General features: G+C 37.6%; 1 protein-coding gene across 1 annotated transcript; it reads left to right on the top strand.

Moving 5' to 3' along the window:
- The first annotated feature begins 104 nt into the window (after positions 1-104).
- Positions 105-24,504, top strand: myom1a (myomesin 1a (skelemin)). The gene is given in 42 exon segments (XM_055228280.1): positions 105-192; positions 949-1,154; positions 4,200-4,337; positions 4,987-5,173; positions 5,580-5,737; positions 6,292-6,384; positions 6,504-6,592; positions 6,666-6,710; positions 7,251-7,412; positions 7,963-8,124; positions 9,332-9,473; positions 9,984-10,183; positions 10,765-10,821; positions 10,918-11,042; positions 11,621-11,804; positions 12,398-12,572; positions 12,919-13,040; positions 14,434-14,630; positions 14,971-15,097; positions 15,364-15,548; positions 15,884-15,998; positions 16,141-16,297; positions 16,931-17,037; positions 19,060-19,104; positions 19,211-19,351; positions 19,424-19,570; positions 20,186-20,245; positions 20,575-20,594; positions 20,597-20,644; positions 20,721-20,749; positions 20,751-20,791; positions 20,794-20,843; positions 21,667-21,754; positions 21,857-21,899; positions 22,010-22,114; positions 22,710-22,785; positions 22,787-22,832; positions 22,835-22,873; positions 23,334-23,370; positions 23,582-23,604; positions 23,721-23,776; positions 23,840-24,504. Coding segments are annotated over 41 exon segments (4,464 nt in total). The 5' UTR covers positions 105-192; positions 949-972; the 3' UTR covers positions 24,101-24,504.
- Positions 24,505-27,918: the final 3,414 nt, after the last annotated feature.

Genomic DNA, 27,918 nt, shown 5'->3' with positions numbered 1-27,918 from the left:
AAATTTAAAGCGGGCCCAGCCTTAAAAGGTCCTGACGGAGTCTTGAGCATTCTGCCGAGTGGCAGCATTATTTTTGTTCTGTGGACTGCCGTCCTGTCCACTGCCCCTCTCCCTGCAGCTTTGCTCAACCTGGACCTGCTTTTGCTACTTTTGGATTAGCATTTCGACCTTTAGAGGCGGGTTTCATTTGTGGTAAGTAATAATCATGATGTGTTTAATTTATATTAATTGGTCAAATTGTAGTTATGCTTGGTGTAATAATCATGTTAAACAGAAGGCCCTGAGGCCTAGCTGCTCTGGTTTCTTATAACCACATCCTTAAAACTGGATTTTTAATCCATAACCCACTGGACTGGGGATTGTATCTCCTTGTTCACACTAACATCACATAACATTTCCTGTGTCTACTGTGTCATTGTGTCTGTGTCACTGACTAAATGAAGAACAGCCAGTGCTTTTTATTGTGAGAAACAAGTGTCCATATGTATTATTAGACAGGTTGCTTTCATAGTCCATCTGTATGGTGCTTAGGCTTCTGCAGTCTGTGAGCATGTTTACATGTTCCCCAAGGTACAGGGGATAAAAATACAATACCATTGTGTCTTGAACATAAGCAGGCCAACAGTTGTCTTCAGTCACTATTACATAGCACCAGTTATTTACAAATGGGAACAACATTTCATTGTTGGTATAAACCCCCCCAAAACAAAACAGGTGAGTCAACTGCATTCAATATAGACAGAAGTTTTCCATCTTCTCTCAAATTTGATGCTGCTTCTTCATTTAACACAGTAGAAATAATATTATTTCACCTAATTCTCAAGTTTCACCATCTTTGAAACATAACCTCTAAATCACCATCCCTAATAGCTAATACCTCCATCATCTGACCAAACTAACCAACTTAACGCCAAAACAACCCTTTACATTAATCAGATTTATTTTCAGAGCTGAAAAGTAAAGTTTTAAAAGATGGCGGAGAAGTCAGGAGAGGTTCGTGTGAAAAAGAGAAAACTGCGTCGTGTCCAACAGCAGCAGCATCAAGAGCAGAGCCAGCACTATGAGAGCAGCTTTTACCTGAGCTCCAAGTCCTCTGTTAGCAAACAAGCATTCACGTCTTACACCGCCAGCCAGACAAGCCAGAGCCTTCAGTGGTAAGAAAGCAAAATACTTATCATGAGACAGCTCTGTATTTGAAAAGATGTTTTTCTGTACCACTTTTATAACTTAGTATATTATTAAGACCACTGGCAAATAGTTTTGTCCTTGAATTAGATGATGTTGTAATTTCAGATGGAGTGTCTCGAGAAATTCACTGTTTTTAAAAAATATATCCCAACTTATGATCCACAAATGTTGAACCTTATCATTATTTGTTTGGAATTAGCCCCACAAACTTGCCAAATTAATCTTTAAGTAATTTTTATTGCCAACAATCACATCTTTTGGGCTGACACCACCTTCTGTAGCTATTGTTCACATTTGTCTTGTAGGAGAAAAATAGCTTTGTGCCAGCTTTTGTTTGATGTGGACGCCCAGTAATTACAGAGATATTAACCATAAACCAGGACAAACAGCTGCATTTTTTTTTTTGTGATAAAATTTTTCTTCAAGTATTGTTCTCAACTGCAGCTATACAGACTACAAGCTGCATTTTGACAGTAATACAGTAATAGCAATCCAACAATACTGACATGTCCTACAGCTCAATTCTAAATTCTACACTATAATCACTGACTCAAATATCTCTCTTACAATAGATATATATTATAAATAGCATTTCATGTGGCTTACAGTGGTCATAATGTTATGCTTGATCTGTATTGCATCAAGTATTTCAAATACTCAGCTGTGTATAATGTATTTTGTACTATAGTGGAGTGATGTGTGCAAAAGGGGAAGGGATCTATTCTGTTTTCACACTGTCATTGGTGTCATTGTTGGTCATCTACATACATACAGCACTGTGCAAAAGTTACATTTAGAGATATGGAAAAGGTAAACTGTACATTTTGTTGTATGTACATTTCAGACGAGTCAGTATTAATGACAAATGTATTTTAGTGTGGATCCAGACCATCATTAGCTAAAAGTGGGCAAATATGCTTTTAAAGATGCACTACGTAACTTTTCTGTGGGGAGGTTGTCCATGGAGATGTTTTTGCTTTGCCTGTAATGATCTGTAATTTATTCAATTACAGGTGTTTTTATTGCTCAACAATGCCTTAATATTTACATTCTTACTATGAACGGGGCCACTTTTCCACAAATCTGATCTGTAACTTTGCCCAGTGGCATTACCTGCTAGCCTCTATGAAGAGAAGTTTAATGTTATATTATGGAACATTCCAGGTAAAGCATTAAGCACATCTCTATGGAGGCAAGCATAGATTTAATCAGTTAATGAAAAGATTAAATCATTTTCTCTTCCGATCTTTTAATGTTAAATTTAAGGATTCTGAAGCACACTGCAGAGCTCTAGGGCTCCTCGAGTGTAATAGATTTTTTAGCACTGTGAGATAGGTGCAATTACCTCAGCCTGAGTCTCCTAATATTCAAAAACAATTGAATGTTTTTGCACAGTACTGCAATTAAACAGCCATTATGTTGCTATTGTTTCACTTGCTGTTATGTTTTGTTTGTCTGTCTCTCTGTATATGTCTGCCCATTTGTTCTTTTTCTTTTGTTCTTCTTTCTCTCTAACGCTTGTCAGCATGAGGTCTTTGTCCTTCAAGTGCCAGGGGTCAGTCCATGTAGGAAACGGGGATAGCTTTCTAAACCGGGGCAGAAAGAGGAATGTGATCCACGCTGAAACACTGCCAGTGGTATTTCTGGACTGTGGGGCTATTTCTGTAACAGTAGACCTGAGGATCTGCCTAAGACTAGTGTAAAGCTACTGTATTGGACTAATGAAGTTGTAATGAGATCTTTTTTGTAGGAAAAGAACATGTGATTTGGATAAACATGTAATTTCTTATTTAGGTTATACAGTATTAAGGCCAAATGTAGTAGGCACAATTAAAATAGATCCATATCACATGATACAACAATTGCAGATAATATTAAGATTCATTTTTTCCCCCCTATTTTAGTCTTTATTTAGTTATTAAATATTGCATTTTTACCTATATTGTGCAGCCCTCCTTCATGCTCGTTAGGGTTAGGGGTGAGGGTTTAGAAATATTATATATTTCCATTCCATATTTTTCTTTTCTGCTATGCTCCCATTGTAAATGTCTTGTCCACAATGTGAGCAAACAACATTCAACACTGTCTTTCTTGCTTCAATACCTATCATTTTGACCAAAGGTATTTTTTCATTTTTATGCAGTGATTGACACCTCAGAGTAAGTCATGAAACTTACTCCTTGATAACTTCCTTTTACTTTCTTACACTTATGACTTGAAATTTGCTGAACTAAAAGTTTCTCCAGAATGAACAGATCCTGGTGACTCAGCTGTAACTCTTTGACACCACAGAGTCCGGGTGTCTGCTCTTCCTGATCTTCTCTCTCTTTTTTATTATCACAGTAAAACGCTGTAGTTTAATGTTTGAGATCTTTCTGACCATTTGGAGATTCCACAGCACAGCCTTATTTTTATAGTGATGTTGACTTTGTGGACATGGACTGCTTGTACTAGTTTTAGTCTACACACAATATTGTAATAAACATTGCATTCATAACATTACTTCACATTAGCACACACTACCACAGACCACGTCAAAATTGTGACTAAACCCTGAACTAAGCCTGGACTAGACTGGACTAAACCAGAACTGGAGCATATTCATAGCTTTAAACATTAAAGAGACAATACATGGTTGAGATGTATTACGCCTACCTACCTACTTTCTATGCATGTGGTCATTTTTGTCATTTTAAATACTGATAAAATTACATTGATACCATTTATGAAGATTTTACATAATTAAACTATATAATACAATTTATATAGTCAACATACAGTACTTGACCATAATAAAGTAATCATTTAACCTTGAATCAGTCATGTTGAGAACTAGTCAAAGAAAGTCAAGATTTGGCAGACAAGGAACTATTGCTTCTCTATGAATAACCTACACACTCCATGTGATAGTTCAGCAGGGAGAGCAAATGGAGATTACTGGTACTCTGTTATTGCTGCTTTGTCAGTTGTCCTGTTCTCTGTCCTTGTTCTAATTGCTGTCATCACATCAGCCTGAAGAGCTGCCTGGAGAGCGTGGGGGAGGAGGTGGTCAAACTCAGCCCATTACCCAAAACAGCCCAGCGCGCCTATCTGGCAATGGACACAGATAAAGAGGTCATTGGCTACGTGGTTCCCCTATTCAGAGCCAAGTGAGTGAAGGACTAAACAAGGACTAAACCAGGACTATACCATAGAGTTTAAACAGGACTAAACCAGCTCTAACCTACATGTTGCCCCTATTAATAGTGAGTGTGTAAGAAACCAGGTTTAAACCAACACGAAACTAGGTCTAAACAAGAACTAATCCAGGACAATACCTCAGGACTTAACAAGGACTAAACCAGTATGTGATGCTGCTATTAAGAACCAAGGGAGTGGGTAAGAAACCAGGTCTAACCAGGGACTGAAGCTGGGACTGGACTATGACCAAGGACTAAACCAGGTCCTAACTACATAGTACTACTGCTATTCAGAGCAAGTGAGTAGACGAGAAATCAGGCCTTTACTCTAAACAAGGCCTAAAAACCAAGACTCTAATCAGAACTAAACCAGGTCTGAACCAGCTCTAGAACATGACTACACCAAGGCTGAGGACACAGACAAGGAAGTAGTTTACTACATGGTCCCCATATTCAATACAAAAGAATCCAGGTCCTGAAAGTGCAATTTTTAGAAGCTAAATGTTGACTAGCCTTTGTAGGACTAATAAAAGTTCAGTCAGAATAAATTAAGGACCATTCAGTTTCTTATGACACATTGTTACTATTGATTCAATGTAAAAGGAGTTTGTTTTTCCAGTCATGAAGTGGTTCGTGGTCTGGTGGCGGCCCAGGGGGAAGGGGAGGTGGAGGAGGGCATACAGTACGTGGCCATGAGGAACCTGTTCACGCGGGAGGCTCGGGAGGCCATGGAGGTCAAGGTGCAGAAGAAGAGCCGCTCCGTACACGTCAGAGAGTCCGCCGAAAGGGTCGAGCTTGGAAAGACGGTAAATGTTTATATTGTGCTATAGTAAGAGTTGATCACTGATTAGCTACGGGGGAGGGAAGTGTATCCTCTTGCTTCTTGTCACTTCTTAGGTCATTTTACGTGGTATGTTACATGTTTCTACCACTATCATCAGAATTATGTTTATTGCTAATCAAAACCTATGTAAAAAGTGTGAAAGTGCAGCATAAAAAGTGTACTTTAGTAAAATTTACACTTAATTTTCAAATATTTAACAAAAATGTAGAGCCAGTGTAATACCTGTTTTTGTCTACGGTTGAGTCAATTCATGTTCAGGACTAGTAAAGCAATTATTAATAAAATGTTTTCCCGTTCCTAAACCTGAAATAATCTCATGTTAGACCTGGTTTCGTATTATGTACAGTTTCTCTTGTTTTGTGGGTCAGCTGGAGGAGTGGTCTGAGTTTAGAAAGAAAATGAATCCCGACAGCCTGACACACCCCCCTGAGTTCATAGTGAAGCCCCGTGGACAGACCGTGTGGGAGGGCAAGACCGTCAAACTGCACTGCACTGTGGCTGGATGGCCCAAACCCAGGATCGCCTGGTGAGAAGAACACACCTGAGCTCACTGAATGTCAAATGCCTAGACTGTCTGAAGGTCCCACATAGTCCAGAAAGTTTTCAAGTAAAATTGTCTTTCAGTTTTGACTCTATGAAAATAACCAACACAGATGTTTAATAAGTCACATATAACATAAAAGTTGCCAAATTGATTTTTCCAAACTGAACTCTGCCCCGAAACAACATGCTGTCACTGACAGAGGATTAGCTCTTGATAAAAAAACAAAAAAAACAAAACAAAAAACCCTTCAAGTATATACATTCAATTAATTTTCCTGCCCTAGTCCCACATTATACATAATTTCTTTTCACCAAGCTTTGGATACCTACATTAGATATGTTGTATAAGTCACAATAATGTGAATGTAATGTGTCTGTGCATTTTTCTTTTATCTAGGCCAAGATTCCAACATGCGAAAATTCATCATATATATAATCATACATTATCGTGCACATTTAACTCTCAAAATCATCTGTACAAGCCAGCATACTACAAAACATCACAGCGTCACATTTCTGCTTACAACTGTTTTCCAGGTACAAAAATAACGTTCTGATTGATGCTAAGTCCCACCCTGAGAAGTACACAGCTGAGAGCAACTACAACATGCACTCCCTGGAAATCAAGAAGTAGGTAATCTTAAAGTTCAGTGCTCACAACTCAAACCTGTTATGAAGACATTTTATACCATATCACTTGTGAACAGATGAAGTGTAATTTATTCAGTGTTTCCTTGGCCTATTTTCAGCTGTGGCTTCATTGACACCGCTCAGTATTGTGCCTCCGCTCTTAACGTGAAGGGAGAAGTTTCCTCTGTTGCAACACTTGTAGTCAAACGTAGGTGTTTTATTCAAAGTGTTTCTAAAGATTTCTTTGTGAAGTTGATGTAGTAATGACTGTTTTGCTGCAGGGTTCCAGGAGGGTGATGAAGCAGGTCCCCTTGATCCTAAACCACGTAAGCGCTACAAGCATTTTGGTTTGAACAAATTTCAGCAGCAAAAGCTAATTTTGTACCTAAACAGGGGTTTCTTGCAATTATTTCAACTTTCTACACTGGACATTTTCTATCTGCCATAAACATTAAGCTACAATAAACCATTATTAACTCCCCCCTGTGGCTAGCTACAGCTGTAGTTTGGTAGGTAGTGCCCTCAGTGGTTTGCGTTGGACCCTTAAAAGGGGGTGGTAGGGATTGCTTTATGCAATGCAAGCACTCAGGGTCCCCACCATACCGACCCATACTAGCCCTATGGAAACGAGGCTATAGCTGCCTTGGGGCTGCATGATGGCAACTTGACTGTCAATCTGTGTCAGTGGCCTCCCCAAAACATCAAACATCCATACAAGCAATTAAATTTATACCCCATACCCACACCTACAACAAGTCTTCATTTGGACACATGAAAATACAACATTTTGATAGCAAAACCCTATGAGCTAGCCAACAGACACGAGACACTCATGCTTTTTTGCAATTATTGTGTCCTTTTTGTAGATGGTTACAGTGCTGAACATGGCGTCACTTTTAACACCACGATTATTGATAAGTTTGGAGTTGCTTTTGGTCGTGAAGGTGAGACCATGAGTCTGGGCTGCACCGTCATCGTTTACCCCACAGTGAAGAAATACCAGCCTGAAGTAATCTGGTACAGAGACTGTAAGTACAAGTCAAACTTTGCTCATTTTTGTATTTTTGTCTATGAGATTGGGGCAGTTGGCAGCATTTCTTAGTTTTTAAGAATTATATTATAAGAAAATGTTTTAAACCAGATTATTTTATTGACATGATTCATTGTGCTGCTGTATTTATTTGACTACACCAAAATATTTACATATTAGCAACATTGTCTGTGTAGTCATCCAGCTCTGATCCATAACAAAAGCCGAAGTTAAACCTGTCAACTGGACAAAACATTTTAGGAGTAAAGACGTTTCACTGCTCATCCCAGCCGCTTCTTCAGTTCTGGAACTGAAGAAATTGCTATGATTAGGGAAACGTCTTCACTCCTAAAATGTTTTGACAGATTTAACTTTGGCTTTTGTTATTAACATAATAACATATTAACATTGTCCCATCCTCATCTCAGTTAAACAGTTACACAGATGTGGTGCCATTTGAAAGCTGTCAGTTGAAAATGTAAAAATAAAGTAGAATTATTTTATTTTTTTTATAGCTAATTGTGTATTTTTGTGACTGCCCCACTTAGCTGTGCCCCTGAAGCCCTCCAAGTGGGTGCATACTCACTGGTCTGGAGAGAGAGCCACTCTGACTCTGGCCCATTTGAACAAAGAGGATGAAGGCCTGTACACTCTGCGCGTCAACACCAAGTCTGGCTTTGACTCATACTCCGCCTACGTGTTTGTCAGAGGTACTGCATGTCTTTATAATAGAGCTAATCCCCCAGCTAGGTGCTCCTGAACAAGGTCCTAGCTCAAGATCCGGGCGTGGGTCATTGGAGCTGTTACTGAGAGGTTCCATTTACCGGTTTTATCCCAGACCAGTGCCCTTTGTAGTGTATACTAAAATGATTGAAAGTTTACTGAACTGGCTGAATAAAGAAAGAAATAAAGAAAGACACAGTAGTAAAACCAAGGGAAAACGCTGCAAATGTGAGGAAAGGAATTAATAGCATTTGTGGTGTCATTGGTGACTGAAGTGGTATAGGAAATGTATTAGTATTTATAATTAGTAAAGTTGACTTTTGATGCTAAGTAAAGCATGAAGAACATTTGATTTCACATGCCTTTAAGCAGAGTTCGCTGTCTCAGGGTGTTATGTTTCTTCTGTGGTATGTCCCTGGTGCTAGCTACTTCAATGCCTGTGATACCACCAACAGTACAACACTGCTCCTTAAACATTACAGATAAATCACCAGTCTCTATACTAGTTATATGGTATAAAGTCATTTGACACAAATAGCCACACTGCCCTCTCAAATGCTGTAGTTGACAGTAGGTCAAAATGAAATCAGATATGTAATGAGCTAAGTCCTATATTTAGACACATGACTTTTTCATGTAATGTATTTATATTCACCTCTACTAACATTGAAGTGTTTCATATTCTTAAAATCAACTTAGCTATTAAATACTTTGAAATGTACCTGTTGGATATTTGTATATTTCTATGGTGAGGGTGGCTGGATATTTAGATTGGAAAGTGCTATTGAATTAAAATCTTAGATTGGAAAGTGCCATTGAATTAAAATCTGAACTAAATCACGCTGAGGGAACTTGTAATGAAATTTTAGGTTAATATCTAGAGGAGGGATTGTCAGACCTTCCAAGTGCCTTCTGTGAAAAGTGTTTTCAAGAACGCACCCAAAAGGCACCCAAAATGTAAAGTAGATTAAAGAGATTACAAATAGCAAGATACATTTATTTATTTATTCTACTACAAAGGCATCCGTGTATCACCTGAATGAGCTTGCCAGGTACAAGCGTGCATGTACTGCAAACATTGATCTAGAGACTGTTATATGTTTATTGTTAGATACACGTAAAATTAAGTGTACCTGTTTTCTTCCTGCTGGTCTCCTCACTGCTGTATATGCATGCTTGACTCTGTGTGTGCAGATGCGGAGGTGGATGTTGAGGGCGTCCCTGTGGCTCCTCTGGATGTCCGCTGTATGGATGTGAATAAGGATTATGTGGTAGTGACCTGGAAACAGCCGGCAGTGGAGGGCAGCAGTTCCATCCTCGGATACTTCATTGACAGGTTATTTTGACATGCTGTTTTAGACACGTCTTTAATTTAGACTTTAAACCTTAAGATTTATACAAAGAGCTTAACCATATTGCAAATGTTAAAACAAGAACAACAGTTGAACAGTGTGAATAAATTACGACTCATATACCCATATCCTTATTTGCTTAGTGAGATTTCTGCACTTTTGTATGATACTTAAATCTCAACTAGTACATTTAAAGACAAAATTTGAGATTTATCAGTCTCAGCTCTGTCCTGTCTGCAGACTGGTGAACACCCACGGGAGACTTTGGGGATTAGCTGGTTCACTTCAGGTGATGTTGGACAGTGGCACTAGGACTAGATTAGTGGGAGTACAGGGAGTACAAGTATACCTCTTGCATTACAATACTTTTGAGCCATTGGAGATAACATGACCTCCTGGAGACAGAATATATTGATGTTTTAAATTTGTAATCACTATAAAAACAGTCCTAATTAATTTTACCTTTACCATTTTACCTGTCTCTCTTTGTTTAGGTGTGAGGCGGGCACTATGCATTGGGCGCAGTGCAATGACGTCCCAGTGAAGTACGCCCGGTATCCTGTGACCGGGCTGGTGGAGGGGCACTCGTACCAGTTCAGGGTGCGGGCGCTGAACAAAGCTGGAGTGAGTCGTCCATCCAGAGTCTCCGAAACTGTGGTGGCTATGGATCCTTCCGACAGGGCACGCCTCAGAGGTCAGACTTTAAGGAGGGAATGCACTTTATTATTTATGGAAAAAAGGCATCTACTGGAATTTTAACAATGATGTCTTAGGAACATACGCACTTTTTATTAGTTTAAAATTCATATGTTTTGACCTGTCTAACCATATATCTAATCTTCTTTCTATCATACAAATTTTTAAGAATGCTGATTTAGTCTATATGCATTGTTGCCACCAGATTATAATAACCACACCCTAATTAGCCTTTATAAAGCACAAACAAAAATTAATTCTTAAGAGCGGTTCAGGCTTAATATCTACATAATCAAGGGGTTAGAATTAAGAGTTAGATTTAGGATATTAATTCATGAGCTAATAAGCCTGACTCACTTAATAAACTCTTCGTTCATGTAAAGAAACATTTTATTATTATAAAGAGTTAACTAACTATTCAAAGTTGGTTTCTAAAATTGCAGTGTGTAAGTCAGTGTGTAGTGCAGTACATTGAAAGCAGAAGAGAATAACTTTTGGGCGATGTACCTTTAAATGTCAGTGAGTAATCCCATAATGAAACACCCAGTTGCTCTTTCTGATTTTGTCTCTATTTGACAGCTGGCCCGTTGGCTCCTTGGACTGGAATGATCAAATTTACAGAGGAAGACTCCACTGGTAATATCTGGTTTCATCTAGTTTTGTGACATTTTGTACCTGCCCTTTTCCGTACATAGAATAAAATGAGAAAATAACTTCTTTGCTGTGCTTCAGCTGGTGTGGTCCCTGGTGAACCCACTGATGTTGTTGTAACTGAGGCGACGAAGAGTTATGTGGTTTTGGCTTGGAAACCTCCGGTACAGAGAGGTCACGAAGGGGTCGTGTACTACATCGAGAAGGTACAAAGCAGTATATCAGTATATCTCGCCTCAACTGAATCCATTTCCTACATTTTGTTTGAAATAATAATTTTCCAATATTTTGTCAAAATGTTATGCTTTTCATTGTATTAACTTCATGGTACTGTTTTGTAATATTGTGTTCAAAGTTCACACTGTTACTATAACAGCAGTATTTCCCAACATCAGAAAACACAGTATTTGCTCCCAATAGTCTCAATTTCTCCCACATAATCAAGTAAACATGCTGGACAATACATTTAAATTTGTGTCACATATTAAACATTCTAGTTATTGTATTATTATCAAAAAATATATAAAAATGTAAAACAATCTAAAGAAGGATTTTAAAGAGCCAATTACTCATATTTTTACTCCAAAGTGTATCTGTCAAAATCTGTGGGAATGATTACAATGCTACCTATTACCTACCTTTGTGTATTTCTTATATTCACATTTCAAAAGACCAAGACCAAAAAGGTTTCACTTGTTGCAGTGTGCCACTTTTTTAACTCCCTTGCATACATCTAATATGTATCCTACCTCAAATCTTCACTGTTCTTTGTCCCTTATTGCAGTGTATCTCAGGCACAGACTCTTGGCAGAGGGTGAACACTGGGATGCCGGTGAAGTCTCCGCGCTTCGCTCTGTTCGACCTGGCTGAGGGAAATGCCTACAGCTTCAGGGTGCGCTGCTGTAACTCTGCAGGCACCAGCGAGGCCTCCCAGCCCACCGCAGAAACCACTGTGGGGGATAAGATGGGTAAGGGTTGCTTTGTTTATTTGTTTAGCTTTATTAGACGACACTGTGAAAATGGGGTAGAGTGGGAAGAAGCATTCAAATATGTTGTTGGCAGGGATTAATGTCACACTAAGGACACAGAACATAGCATTTGTGTTGTGACTAATCCACAATGCCAGAGTGCAGTCAAAATTACCATATGATCATCTTTTTTCATACCTACGTAGCCTGAGGTAAATAATTCTTAATGATCTTTGTGTACAATAGCCTTGTAATGCTTTCAACTGAGAATGAATACATTACTGTGGTGTGTGTGCCTTTCTTAAACACAGAATGACAGAGGCTGATTGTTTTTTTTTTTTGTATACCGGCCACTCATGAAAAAATGAGTCCAGTACTCTCATTGGGCTCTCCCTATAAATTAAATTAAATGAAAAAAAAAAAACCAAAACCAAAAACATATCGTCTCTATCTCTAATCTCTATTCTACACCATGGTGTAGAAATAATATTTTCATTTCATCTTTAATGCTTGATTACAACATATGCCTGTTTTTAATAAAAGTACTTATTGGTTATTGTTTACTCTTTTTCTTTAAATACCATTGCATACAGACTTGCCCTCAGCTCCAGGAGTCCCAGTGGCCACCCGAAACACCAGTTCCTCCGTGGTTCTGTCCTGGGCCGGGTGTAAAGAGGTGAAGCACTTGGCTGGATACTACATCGAGTGCAGTGTGGTGGGCACCGAGGAGTGGCTGCCCTGCAACAACAAACCTGTCAAACAAACCAGGTGATGTGTTATATTTTAACACAAGCTGGGGCACAAATGTAAAAGGTATATGATTTATGATGTAATGGAAAATGGTTATGATATGTTGAAATTTTAGCACAGGCCTACCATTGAAGAATAGTTGGTATCACTCAAGATTCAAGAAACTCTTTGTTGTTATTTTGCATAGACGTCACATTACAGATCTGATGAAGCGTGGAATGATATTATATATTGTATTCGGCTACACAGAAAGATTGTGAAAAATAGAGATACAGTTTATTAAAGTACTTTTAGGTACAAAAATCACAGTCAAATTTTTCATAGATACACACAGTGAGCTTTTTATTATACTTTGTCTTTATAGGTTTGTGTGCCATGGGCTTACTCCTGGTGCCAACTACGTGTTCAGAGTGAAGGCGGTGAATGCTGCAGGTTACAGTCAGGTCACAGCCAACTCAGAGGCTGTAGTCGTTGTGGACGCTGTGGGTAGGTTTCATGTCTCTGCATTGTCCATCTCACTGTCGCCCTACAAATTAACATGTTCCTCTATTTCATCCTAACATGCATGATCATTCTAACAGCGTAATATTTAAGGTACGTGTAATATTGTTGTATAGTTGTTCATCCTTTCTACAACTGTCACATTATAGGCCATTCACCAACAACTAATTTCTATATCATTTAAAACTATACTTATATAATAAACATAAACATTATTTTTCATATCTTTTTGTGTTATTACAATTACCGTATATATTCTCAATTTATTCATGGGTTTCACCTTCCTATTATGTGATGCCATTTTGAGGATGGTTGACCATTGAAAAGATCTGATAGTTTGTTTTGAATTGCTAATTGTTATGAGAACAGCCCTAACTTTCATCATTATGAAACCTATGTCCTCCATGTCCCTTACATTTTAAAAACCCTTCTGGGGGCTGGTGTTGCAAGTCAACCTAGACTATAAACACAGTGATACCTGTATCAGATGATTTAATCTATATTTTTGGTATCTGTCCCTATTCAAATAAACAATAAATGAATAATGTTATTTTGACCTTGGCCTACATATAATCTCTCTTAACCATAACATCATCATGCATAGTTGTATTCTCTTTACTTGGTTGGATTTGCCATTCGTATGTAGTCACTAACATCCATTTTCTCACTTTGTCCACTTTCCAACTTTACTCACTTTGCCATTTTTAATGGTTTAACTGTTTTATATTGTAATAATTAATGTTTTTATTTGGTTTTGGCTTTGTTTTGCTAATAGATAACTCTCTAGCGGTACGCCTTGATGCATGGCCAAGTTGAAGGCTAAGCAAATTGTATAGTAAGAGCATGAACTTAACCAACGATTCATCTGGCTTTGGATTTGACCCTAGAGTAAGTATTTAAATGTTGACTCTAACTTCTGATATTGCATGCACATTTTAAGGTGTTGTTTTGTTGTAACAAAGACAACAAACTATATTTTACTTGTGTGATATGATAACACAGTGCAATGTTGTAATTCCAGCTTTGGCCAGTGCTTACTGCTGTTGTGTTTTTGGAACTATAGTCACCTCAGCAAAGTATGAATGTAGAGTGTGAATGGAGGGGCACTTAGCACAGATAGGTAAGCACGTCTGTCAGTCTACCCCAGGGCAGCTTTGACTAGATTACCAAAAATGAGGCTTGAATGAATATTGCAATATAAAGCTTCTTTAAGGGCTACCTAAAGTCAATAATTATAGATTTGATTTATAACACACTCATTCCAAATGCTAAATGTCTTATTATCATTAAATCAAAGGTAAGGTCAGTTCATGTACTTAATTATTGAACACACATCTCTTTATTCATTTAAATGCATAATTGTCTTGATGTATTACAGCTGTTCCTGGGAAGCCGACCGGTGTGCGTCTGGTGGAGGCGGTGAAGGACTACATGGTTGTGACCTGGGACCCCCCAGCTCATAACGGAGGAGCCGACATCAGGGGGTATTTCATCGACTACAGGACGGTCAAAGGAAGTGCAGTGGGACAGTGGCATGAGATGAACCTCCAGGCTGTGACCACCAACTCTTTTAAAGTAGGTCCTACTCATATTGCCAATAGCACTCACATATGAACTATTGTGTAGTTATGAGTGGCCTCTCTTGAAATGTTTTACATATACTCATAGGACATTCATCGTGACATATAGTTTAGTTAGTTTATTTGCCAATTGCAGTATAAAACTACATTTAGAGTTCAACTTTCCTTCTGAGGATATAAAAAAGTCTTTAAAAAGCACAAATTCATCAATAAATAAGATATTTTTCCTCAGATTTTTATCAAGGAGAAAAAAGTTAGTTAAAAAGTTAAGTTAAAGTTAGAAAAAATAGCTGCAAGCTTCAAGATTGAGGTTTTAATTTTTATTTCTGTTGTAGGCTGAGAACCTGAAGGAGAACGTTGTCTACCAGTTCCAAGTGCGTGCGATGAACATGGCTGGAATCAGCAAAGCCTCTCTGCCCAGTGCAGCTCTGGAGTGCAAGGAATGGACCATCACCGTCCCAGGTAATAAAAGCACTGCAGAATCATTTATACACTGCAGACAGGGCATCTAAATTAGTTTAAATGATTTGAGGTCAGAATTTGAATCTTCTGTTAAGTATTTTAACTAGTAGCTATTACATACCGTTAACCACTTTGAGTAAATGTAAAGCACCAACAAATGTATCTACCAACACATTAAGCAGTATACCGCAAGAAAGTGGGTAACTTTATTATACTATATAGGTATTGAATTGCACCTTAAATCTTGTATTTTAACGTGTTTTTAGGGGTCCCAATGGGTCTTCATGTCCTGGAGGTCCGCGACACATCTGTGGTCGTGCTTTGGCAGCCTCCTCTGTTCGATGGTCGCAGTCCAGTGAATGGATACTACCTGGACCTGAAGGAGGCCTCAGCCGGAGAGGAAGGCTGGGTTGCCGCTCACGAAAAGGCCAACAAGAAGACGTACATGAAGGCAAGAACAACACAATGACTTTTTTTTTATAATTCAAATATTGATTACGTAAACAAAACAAAAAAAACATAGATTTTTTTTTTTACTACTACTTCTAAGTTTGCCTAAGTACGCTCCTACAGTATATTATTATTAACTACTGGTAATTATACATCATTACAACTCTAATTAATACTACTAACTACTAGTAAAAAATTATATAGAAATTCAAGATTTTCTGAGCTTGGGTGTACAAACCTATCTGGCATAATAATAAAACTTTATCTTAAACAATGTTGAATTTAAGCCAATTAAAAAAAACAAAAAACATAAATAAATATTTACTGTATTTTTAGGTCACCGGTTTGACATCGGGTGCCTCTTATGTTTTCCGCGTCCGTGCTCAAAATCTCACTGGAGTTGGCAATCCTTCTGCAAACCTGGGTCCAATCCTTGCCCAAACTCGTCCTGGTAAGTTTGATTCTTACTTAATTTAGACTAAGGGATGTAAAATGTTCAAATAACTTCTCAAAAATTCATAGTAATGTTTTATATGTGTTGCCTGTTCACAGATATATACAAATTTTGTCAAGTTTCTTGTCTCCTTTTTCAGGCACTAAGGAAATCTATGTGGATGTGGACGATGATGGCATTATCTCTATGATCTTTGAATGCTCTGAAATGAATGAAGGCTCTGAGTTTGTTTGGTCCAAAAACTATGAAACTCTCACAGACACCTCTCGTCTCACTATTGTCACTGAGGGCGGCAAGTAAGTATCCAACTCTATGGCCGTAACTTTGCTTAGGTTTAAGTCTAATTAATAATGTTTGAGATGTGAGCAGGAAAGCATCGTAAGCTATGAACAAGGGTGTAAAGGGATGTTTTTGATATGTTACTCCGCTATTTTTCTTTTAAAAGTGTACTATGGAAGTTTTTTTGTGGTGGGTCTGCCATCTACTCCATAGATAAGTTATTGCTTTGCCTAGAATATTCCACAATATGGCCTTAGACTCCATGGAGACAAGCAAAGTATCTCACAGCAACATGTTTTTCACTATATTTCTGAGCAATAAAAATACCTTTTTATTGGCATACTGTGGAAAATTCCAGGTAAAGCAATAACATTTCCATGAGATAAGCACCAGAAAAGTTAAATAGTGCATCTTTAATTTGATAGCCCATTCAAGATATCTGAACATCAGCTAAATTTTTGGGACATTTCTGATGGATTGCCAAAATAAAAGCTGTCCTTAATAGTGTCCATGTAATTGGCAAATAAAGAACCATCCAAAAATGTCCCATATGTGTTGACATATATCCACGAAGTCTGTTTAAATAACTTTTCTTTTCCAAACTTGTTCTCTCTCTCTGACTCATGTTTGTATTCTGTCCTTTTCTACAGAACTAGGGCCATCTTTAACTCCCCCTCTCTGGATGATCTGGGCACTTACTCCTGTGCGGTCACTAACACAGAGGGCATCTCTTCCAGCTACACCCTGACAGAGGAGGGTGAGTCAGCCTGTATGACGTCTGAGCTTGGGATAGACTATCCAATCCAATCCGATCCAACTTTATTTCTAATGCACTTTAAAAACAACAGAGTTGACCAGAGTGCAGTACACAACAGACATTTTAAAAACACAGATAAATGACAGACATACAAATAAATAACTACAAACTGTACACTATAAAAGTCAACATATCAATAAAAAGCTAAAGAGAAAAAGTGCGTTTTAAGAGCTGATTTAAAAGTAGAGAGTGACTCAGCCTGTTTAAGGTGCAGGGGCAACGCGTTCCACAGTTTGGGACCAGCCACAGAGAAGGCACAGTCCCCTCGAAGTTTCCTCCTCATTTTTGGGACCACTAACAGTGAATGATCTGCAGACCTGAGTGAGCGAGCAGGAGCATAGGGTTGAAGCAGGTCAGACAGATATTGTGGAGGCCGTGGAGGCATTTAAAGACAAATAAAATAATTTTAAAATCAATACGATAAGAGACAGGGAGTCAATGTAGGGACATCAAAACAGGTGTAATGTGTTCTCGTTTTTTTGTACCAGTTAAAAGGCGAGCAGCTGCATTTTGAACAAGTTGGAGATGTGTGAGAGAAGTTTGGTTCAGACCAATATAAAGAGCATTACAATAATCCAAACAATTGGTGATAAAAGCATGAATTAAAATCTCAAATGATGCTGTGACAAGACAGGGTTTGACTTTCGCGAGTTGACGAATTTGAAAAAAAGCTAGTTTTGACAACAGCGCTAATCTGGACATCAATTTTAAATCATTACCCAGCCTCACACCAAGATTTGTCACCACAGGTTTCACATATTGAGCAAGAGCTCCAAGATCAGTACTAAAGGTGTTTGCTTCACTAGGCCCAAACACTACAATTTCTTTTTTTTGTCATTTAAAAACAACAATAGATATATTGGTTCTTATCTAATTTTCAGCCAATATTTGGGTTTTTTCATTTTTTGGTATTCATCTGATATGTATCGCTGATATGTTTTTCAAAGCTGCTCTAGTCTGTGTGCCAGTAAATCATCAAGTTTGTCCTCAGATTTGTACCAGATTTAAACAATGTAGTGAATTAAAAACTATTTGAAGAGTGATGAGGCTAAAGATATGGCTGTATGTTTTTACAGTCATCATAAAGTATACAACAACTTATGTTATTACCAAATCAGATAGAAACATTTTGTAACTGTATTTGCAAAAGTAAAAAGTGGACCTTTCTATTCATAGGTTTCAAAAAAGCTAGTGGCAATAATCGTCTGTTACAATAGCAATTAAGTCAAAGCAAAGTATTATATGAATGAATCTTTAAATCAAGAAGTTATTTGCCTGATACTTATGAATAGACTTTAAAATATTTATATTGATCTCTGCAAATATTGTCCACAAAAGCAAGACCGATATGATGCTGGTAGAATAAATCGATATGAGACAGTGGTGCTAAAGGTGCCTGAGGGCCCTTTCTGTTGTTGTCATGTAACAGCTGCGTCAGTGTGACACCTGCCACACCAGTTTACACCTGTCAGGCCAATTTAAGGCTGTTAGAGTTTGTGCAGCAATCACAAAGGAGCAAGGTGTCAAACTGACTCTAACAAGGGGACAGTGTTTGGGACATCATTCAAACCTATTAAATATACAGTGTAGGAGCAACTTTTTTGGCCTAAAAATATGTATTGATTTTGCAAAGAACTGATATATACTAATATATCCATATAATATTGTATAGGTTAAAATGAATGAAACACTGTATTTACAACATGTAAACAAAATAATGCACACATTAAGTTTTAATTACACATAATAATGTATTTCCTGATTGATTTTTTACCAGATCAAATGTATGTTGTTGTGTTTTGAGATCAAATGAGCCTTTATTGTATCTTACCCAATGAAACATACATATTCATACACAACACATACATTAGTTCAGATGTGATTCATCCCTCATTGTCATCACTATTATAATCTCCTAACTTTCACTATTTTAAAACTAAGTAAGTGTTTTGTGTTTTACAGGTTTGAAACGCCTCCTGGATCTGAGCCATGAGCACAAGTTCCCTGGTAAATAAATACTTATCTATTTAAGTTTTTACGTGCATAATGTAGATAATCAATTTATATTTCATTTCTAGATCAGTACAGAAATGTTTTTGTCATTTTCTTGTAGTTATTCCCTTCAAAAATGAGATGTCGATGGAGCTGCTGGAGAAGGGCCGTGTGCGTTTCTGGTGCCAGGTGGAGAAGTGCACTTCGGCCTGTGATGTGGAATACGCTTTCAACGATGCCATCATCACTCACAGGAAAGGTAATCAACTCAAGAACTCATTTATTCTTTTGCATGCACAGGTTTTGCTAAAATATCTGTGTTTTTTATTATTACAGAAGTATACAATGAATTTCGACAAGTCTTCTGGCCTCATTGAAATGTACATGGACTCTCTGGAGGTGACTGATGAGGGAACTTTCACCTTTAAACTGGTCGATGGCAAAGCTAAAGGCACAACCAGTCTGGTGCTGATTGGTGATGGTAAGAGACAAATTATAAACCTTTGAAGTAATACTCTAAAAGGTATTTATATTTGATCATATTATTATGCTTTGCTTGAAGTTTTATTTTCAAAAGTGTACTATTTCTATAAAAAAATATAAAAAATCGGTTACAAATTCATACTAGAAAGTTCTGAACATATAAGTCTACAGTAGTCAGAAGTAGTAGAAGTATTTATTGTATTTATTGTGTTAAAACATATTTGCATTTCATATTTGTACTAGAAATTTGTAATCCTACCGTACCCTACAGTACTTTCATTCAAGTACAAATTGCTTTATCTCTGATCTACTTCAGTTTTGTTGGTCTGCACTTTCTTGCTGTTAATTACTTTGTCCATTGGATGGCAAGTAGAGATCTACTTTCCATTGAATGTGTTTCTGCTGGCATTTTTTCTCCATTTCATTCATGCTTTTTTCAGCTTCTCCTTCTATGAGTCATACTGTACTACTGATACTGGCCATTCACGATTCAATTTGAACTAACTTTCTTAAACAGTTAATGCAATTTTTTGTGTCCTAAAATTATCCATTGAGACAAATATTTCATAAATGTCATAAATAATACAATCTTTTTTTATTTCCCATATTACAGAGTTCAGGGAGTTGCAGAAGAAATCTGAGTTTGAAAGGGCAGAATGGGTCAGGAACAAGGTAAGACTCAAATTGTTAAGAAATGTTTAGATTGAATAAAAATGTTGACATTTTTTTTACAGTAATTTTTTTAATGACTCTGCCACAGTTATCCACAAGCCAATCTAGTACTTGGATGCTCGACAACAAAGCATTGGCACTTAATAAATACAAGTAACAATACACAGTCATTAATAAGAAGTGGATAATTAACATAATATTTTGACTAATACTATTCAAATCATTATTGACTTATACTGCAATGTCTGCTGGTTGAGCGGGTTGAGCATGTCTTGTATTTGCATTTGAATAAATAGATAATATTTCAATTTGCTTTTGCTGTCATCCACAGTCCTCACTTTGTGGAGTACACTTGACTTCACTGTTACTCTTGAATGGCGATGTACTGTTGAAATGCAAGGTAAGAACGACAACTCAATACAGTTTTATGAATTCAAGTATTAGAAATGATATTCATTCCTTTTTCTCCCTCTCAGATTGGAAACGTTAAGCTGAGACTGAAATCATCTGTCCAAAGACAGTATTGAGATCGGTGAGGATGACGAGGAGCTTCGCAGATCGAGATGAAGGACGGCAATTTGACGTTTAACATAGGAAAGGTCAGACAGTTGAAGCTGTTTATGTGGGAGCAGTTGTTAGGAGGAGCCATAGACCAAAAGCTCAAGGCAGTGCTTCTCATGCAGTGTGCTTTCTTCATCCTCACCTACCCATGTCACTCTGCCAACACATCTCTGACAAAGAAAAACAGTTATGATACATGTAAGATGTAGATTCAATAAGAGTGTTTTCATAATGAAATTTAGGTTCAGTTTAATCATTTATGCTCATTGAACTATTCTATAATACGTCAAAATGAGTCCCAGTTAAAACTCAAACTGTGATGTGTACTGGTGTAAGTTAATACATCTGTATATTGTTGTGAAAATTAAATATTTAATTCAAATGTATCCACCTGCACCTGTACCTAAACAAGGTGTGTTGGCACAGATGTAGCTCATCGCTACTAATATCATTTGCTCTTCCAATAATTGCTTATCTGTCTAATTCACAGTGGTATGATAAGCCAACAAAGACTCAAAGAAAAAGAAAAAGAGAAAGAAAAGCCACGCCCAAAGCCTGCTGCAGAAGAAGTCCCCAATGGAGCCAAGACCCAAAGTCTGGACCTAAACATGCTTTCATAAGTTCATCATTTGTCCCTGTGTCTTGTTTGTCTCTCATGTCTGTGTTCATTCAAATGCCTCCATTATCCCAGCACGGGAAAGCTTTGGCCTTTTCTGCTTAGGATGCCTTTGTATCGCTCCTGTTCCTATTATTTCTATGTTTATACATTTACAGTTTACATTTTACATTTTTTCTCTAGCTGAAAAAGGGGACCTGCTTATGTGCTTTTAACACTAAATTGGGTGCTATTGTGAATTTTAGATCAGCAAGAAGGATGCCGGCGTTTACGAGGTGTTCCTCAGGGATGAAAGAGGCAAAGATACGAGCGTCTATAATCTGACAGATGCAGGTAAACTTTCTGATCTTGGGTATTCTTGCCTTCTCGTAGCAGGTTTTTTTTCTCTTCAACAAAATATGCCTTGCTTACATGTATTTATATAACTTTTTGCAGGTTACCAAGCAGTTATGAATGAGCTGTTTAGAGTTATTGGTAGGTATTTTATCTTATCTTTTTCTGACAATATATATTATCAAGATATTGCTTTCTCTTCTTTTGAATAAATCTGTTCGACCGTCCAGTTCTAATTTTGTATTTCGCTTATAGCCAACTCCTCACTGAAATCAAAGTTCTTAGCACTGAGCATGGCCTGATCCTTTATTCAAATATCACATATTACAATGAGGACCTGCGTGTTGGATGGCTGCACAAGTACGTATTTTCACATATACTCAGCTATGATTACTACGTTATCAGTTGTCCTTTTTTGGACCTTTCTTCCTTGAGCTACGTTTGATAGAGCCAGGCATTTTGATAGAGCCAGCCCTTATAGCCCATGTCAGTCCATTCAAATCCGACTTTGAGGGTAAACTGTTCTTTCGTGTCTATATCCCACTGATTAATTTGCCAATGAAAATGTAATCAGTGTTTTTACCTAATGTTTGGGTGGTCTAAATATTATGGCTAACCTGTTAACATAGACCCTGTTATCTCCATCTCACTCAATCATCAAATTGTCAGTGATCAACTTGGTCTTATTAATCAAGAGGTTTTTGGATTAGATTCAGACTTTGAAAGTGTCATTCATTAAATTCAATATAAAGGCAATTTGTATTTGTTTTAGTAAGAAAAAAAATCTAATCAAATCAAAACTGTGAACAAAAAAACTTGATAAATGTGTTTGCCATTTCAACAGCCCTAGTTGATAGTATTGTATATGATATTTTGAACAGAACTAAGTAACTAACAGTTAACTTTGGCATAAGTACTTTTGGTGCACTTCTCCTGACCTGTTCTGTCCTTGTAGAGATGCTAAGATTGCTGCTTCAGAGAGAGTGAAGTCCGGAGTGACTGGGGAGCAGCTCTGGCTCCAGATCAATGAGGCCCACAGAGAAAGACAAGGGCAAATACACCATGGACATCTTTGACGGCAAGACGGAGTCAAGAGAGTGTTTGAGTTGGGCGGCAAAGGTCGGTTACACTATAAACACGCTTTCATTCAGACCATATGGCTTCAATCACTGTGGTCCTGAAAGTCAAGCAGAACAAAGGCTGCATGAATTTTGAAAAACAACTATTATATTATAATATAATAGTTTTTTTTCTGATAAGTAATGCAATTATGATAAGATATGCGATACTAGTTTAAATTAAAATCCATCACACTACATAGTCAAAGTAGCAGTACGTAAGTTTTTAGAGTCTTTATGGAGATGTTGTTGTTTTGCCTGGAAAAGTTTCACCAAACTGCATACAAATTTGCAAGTCTCAACAGAGACAAGGGCATGACACCACCAAACCAACTATTTTGATTGTGTTTATTAGTTTTAATGCCACTTGCACAATAGACAAGAACCTAAAAGTAATTAAAGTTTACATTTTTTGTTAAATTTACTTTGACCTTATGCAAACTTAATTTCCATTATTTTAGCCTGGGAAGAGGCGTTTGAGGAGTTCCAGAGGCTGAAGTAAGTATAGATTTAATTATTATACAATGTTTTATTTTTGCACAAAGAGGATGTTTGCACAAGAAAGTGCTATTCATCATAGTTTTAAAATAGTCTAAATGCTGAGATGGAACTTCTGCCCATCCCTATTCATTTCCTTATATTGTCATTGTTTTAACTGAGATAAGAGTTTCTGGTGATGCTAACACAATGTGCCTGTTTCCTTCCACAGGGCTGCAGCTATTGCAGAGAGAAGTAAGTGAGAGTTCATTATTGTGTGTCTATAGAGATGGTCTCATTGGAAATGACATATTGTTTTTGTGGACATAAAACAAACACTGACTTTGCCTGCTTTTGTCCTCTCTGTTTAGATCGTGCTCGTGTTGTTGGAGGGTTGCCAGATGTTGTTGCTATTCAGGAGGGCAAGGTAACTGATTATAGTCATTACACATTTACTAAGCAGAGTTAATGACACTTTTGATTCACACAGTCCCTGAATCTGACTGGCAATGTGTGGGGCGAGCCGGCGCCAGAAGTGAGCTGGACAAAGAACGACAAAGAACTGGTGTCCGATGATCGCTACCAACTCAAGTTTGAGCACGGCAAGTTCGCCTCCATCACCATCGCTGCCGTGACGACGACCGACTCCGGCAAATACGCTCTTGTGGTCAAGAACAAGTATGGCACAGAGGCGGGTGAGTTCACAGTCAGTGTGTACAACCCGGAAGAAGAGGAGAGCAAGAAAGACTAAATATCAAAGTGTCATGTATCTATGGTAACCAGAGAATGAGAGACTGAGCTTTCTCCAAAGCATTTACCTGGCACATGCTGATGCTCAGACCAGTCTGAATAAACAAACACAGTACACACTGCTTTCCTCTTTCTTTCATGTGCTGGGCTAAAGGGCTTTGGGCAGAGCTTGTCAAGATTATTCATGTGATAAAGTGCTACCTTATGGTCTGTACTACTCACAGTAACTATGTAATGTAAGTAAAAAGAAATGTTTTTTTCTGAGATCAATTTTGTTTCTCACCAGAGCCCAATAAACCCCATACAATACTGTGCAAACTACTTTTCTTATAACAAAACAACACATTGCATATACATATTTCATGTTTATGTTGCTAAAAATAAAGGGACATTGAGTATAATCAAGTTTCTTTGTCTGTAATAATGATGTCAAACTGGCATTCACAGCTTCTGTGGAGTAGTGTCAGTGGGAAACATGTTTTTCATTTGACATTCTGTCTTGTCTGCAAGTTGTTCTGAGTCAGGAGTTGACAGAAAAGGTGGAGCAGGAAATGCATGACTGCATGTAAAGTAGTGTGCTTACACTAGAGCTGATAATAATTTCTGGTGTCACTCAGGAGCTGATAGTAACTGTTGGTTGTTAAACTTGTTTAAGTCGTACTAAGGAAATGTGATGAGGTAAAAAGTATGTTGTCTTGCAAGTGCATTCAAATGGTACAACTACATTATTGTGTCCCTTAGACCTATAACTTTTGTCTATGGGAATAATGTTAAGGTTGAACTTTCTGTTTTACTTTTAACTTCTTTATGGAGAAAATCTCAAATAAATTCAAACTTTTGATTTGCAGAAATAAGATACCGTGTTAACCTCTTTTGTAATAAACCACCCTCTAAACTTGTGTAGACTTTTTAAAATAGCACCAACTGTTCCACCAATCATAAACTCCCTGATGATCAACACAACAGTACACCCACTCATCTTTGATTGCATCACTCCTTTCTTAATTAATCATTGAACATTAGACACGATCAACAAGAACATAGCCTGGACAGTTTATGTGAAGGGTTATTCCGGTTCATTTCCACCCTCCAGTCCCCCTCTGCCACAGTGGGGCTCTGTATCCCGCTACGGACCATCTCCAGCTCAATCTTCCCACACCACCACCACCTCCACCAGTCAGCCAGCCCAGTCAACCCGAGCACTGAGCACCCATCCTGAGCAGCGTCGGTGGTCCTGTCGCCGACACGTCAAGAGGTTTTGAGGAGTTTCACGGACACAGCGATGGGGACCCTCTGAAGACTAATAATAACATCATCCTCCATTGACAGAAACCAGCGGGAGAAGGATAAAGGTAAAAGCCGGTGATGTGACGCTTTAACTGGTCTCGATACGCGGCTATGAGCGCTTTTTTTGGGTCTATCCCCGGCTAACGTTAGCTAGCATGTAAGGTGGCTAGTACTAGTTAGCGGTGATGTATTAGCCACTGGATGAGTAAACACCTAAATATAACCTTGAATAGAACGACATTCGGCTAGAATAACATATTTTACATGTAAACAAAATCGTATGATCTATTGCGCTTGTTTAAGAGCTAAAAACAACCAGCTAGCCATTGACAACCATTCATTTCTGTCATAAGCTCCTCTGGCTCAAGCTTTCCACGTCGTAAACAAGCCTCACGTATTTTATTACCCCTTAAACGAAATTATTTTAATATTTTGTGTCCTTTTTCTTTAATCTGCCCTTTGTTTATTTCAATCTAAACGTGTATGTTGTAGATTATAACTGGTTAAGTGTAACTTTTGTCAGACCTCATGTTATTGTATGGGTATGTGTAAGGTGTCAGATTTCATGCTTTTTTCTCTCAAAACTGACTCAAAACTACTTCCCTTTCATTTTTATGTGGCTTTGAAATATAAGTAAGCCTAGTCTTTGTCATATTCTAATTGCTGTTTGTCTAATTCAGTGTTAGTAGCATACAGATGGTCAAATATCACAGGACAGAAGAAATAAATACTAATAAATACACTTGAAAGTAATACTTTGAATGAATGATATCAAATTAAATAGGGAGACCATAGACTAACTCATAAATATCTTTGGTAGAATAATAAGATCAAGTCATTATATTTCAATTATCCTTCTTATAAAAGCAATGATGGTGTCCTCTTATCAGCATGTTGTGTAAGACAGAAGTCATGGCCTGCCCTATATTGTTGACAACCCTGACAACAAGTTACTACAGGATCCTTTTACAAACTACAATGTCAACATAGAGACGCATGCTTGTATCTTCTGTCATGTTTTTGTTATAACAAGGCACATGGAATGGCAAAAGTGAATGAAAGATGAAAGTTGTTTTAATAATGTATGTTCAAGTATGGTAGTAGAAGTTTATTTTACATATATTCTTGATGCTTGGGTTGTTCTAGTAACATGAGAGTTGACAGAGTGGAATGTGACCCTTGTTTGGTCTGTGCTTGGTCAACCAGCTCAGAGACTGTGGCATTGTCAAAGCAGGTCTGCCTTGGATCAGAGGAAAATCCTTCTAGTTTAGGTTTACAGACTTAAGAGGGAGAAGTGACCCTCAGAACTATTACGTTTAGTTCATTTTGTCATTATGTGCATTTGTTTTGAAAAGGCCATTATAGTGGTATTTCTCCATAGGGGCACAGACAGCAGTCTACAGCTGATAGCATGTGGGATAAAATAGCGATTCAAATAGTTGGGTGTCTGTGAGGTATCTTCATCTTGGAGTGCAAAGTCAATAGTTCCTTAAATATCTCGGAGTCAATACCTGAAAGGAGGTTACAGAAAGTGTACGTCATTTTTCAAAGTAATGACATGCCTACGGCCTACAGATTGTTGAGTAAGTATGGGGTGATACAATTTGAGAGAGAGAAAAAAAAGTTTGAATCACTAATGCATTAGCCAGAATGTTTGTATGGAATATATTGGTGTTGAGTGGACATTATTTTGCAATGTATTTACAATATTGTATGCCATAGTCTACATGTTTATATAGGGACAGCAATATTCATCAAAATTCAGTTTTATTGTGCATTATTAAAGTCATAGTATGTAACATTTTTACCAAAAAATAGATAGATATTTTTTGTCTATTGCACTGAAAAACAGAAACATGTGTGGTCTTGCTTCTCCACAAACCTGACTCTTTTTTGGCCTGGAGGAGGGCCTCCTCCTGCTTGTTTCCATGCAGTGTTGCTCCTTTGGCTATAATATTCCATGGTTTTAAATTTCTATTTCCATTGAATCATGTTTTTGACTATAATTAAATTCTTCAAAGTTTGAACCCTGCTCCACATGCTTTTAGTGATAGAGGGTTGGCTGTAGACTTCTCCACATTAAACATACCCAAGGTGATCATTGGCTATTATAAATGACTAAATCTCTATCACTATTATTGCCCTATAGCAACTTAAGAGCAAAAATCGTTTACTGGCCAAACTTAATCTTTGACCTTGCACTATAAGTGTTTTCCACAGTAGGTCTCATTTTAGGACTGACCTTGCTGAGAGAATTGTTACCACATTTTGGGTCAGTAGCCTTAACCCAGTTCTTCTTCAGCAAATACAGTTATTTGTAAAATTGGCATATGTACCATATTCACTAGAATCAGATCAATGGTGAACTTTCTAATAGTGACACAGATATGTCCCATTTGAACATATGTGTCCCAGTCTCTTTTTACTCAGTGTTTCTACGCTAATTCAGTGGTGGACTGTATTCTATTTGTAAGTACAACGGATGGACAAAGTATACTCCAAAAAGTAAACCTACATTTGAAGTGTTTGAAG

Source organism: Periophthalmus magnuspinnatus, chromosome 17 (assembly GCF_009829125.3).
Source record: "Periophthalmus magnuspinnatus isolate fPerMag1 chromosome 17, fPerMag1.2.pri, whole genome shotgun sequence".
NCBI classification, from domain to species: domain Eukaryota; kingdom Metazoa; phylum Chordata; class Actinopteri; order Gobiiformes; family Gobiidae; genus Periophthalmus; species Periophthalmus magnuspinnatus.
This window is presented reverse-complemented; position numbering and strand designations above follow the sequence as displayed.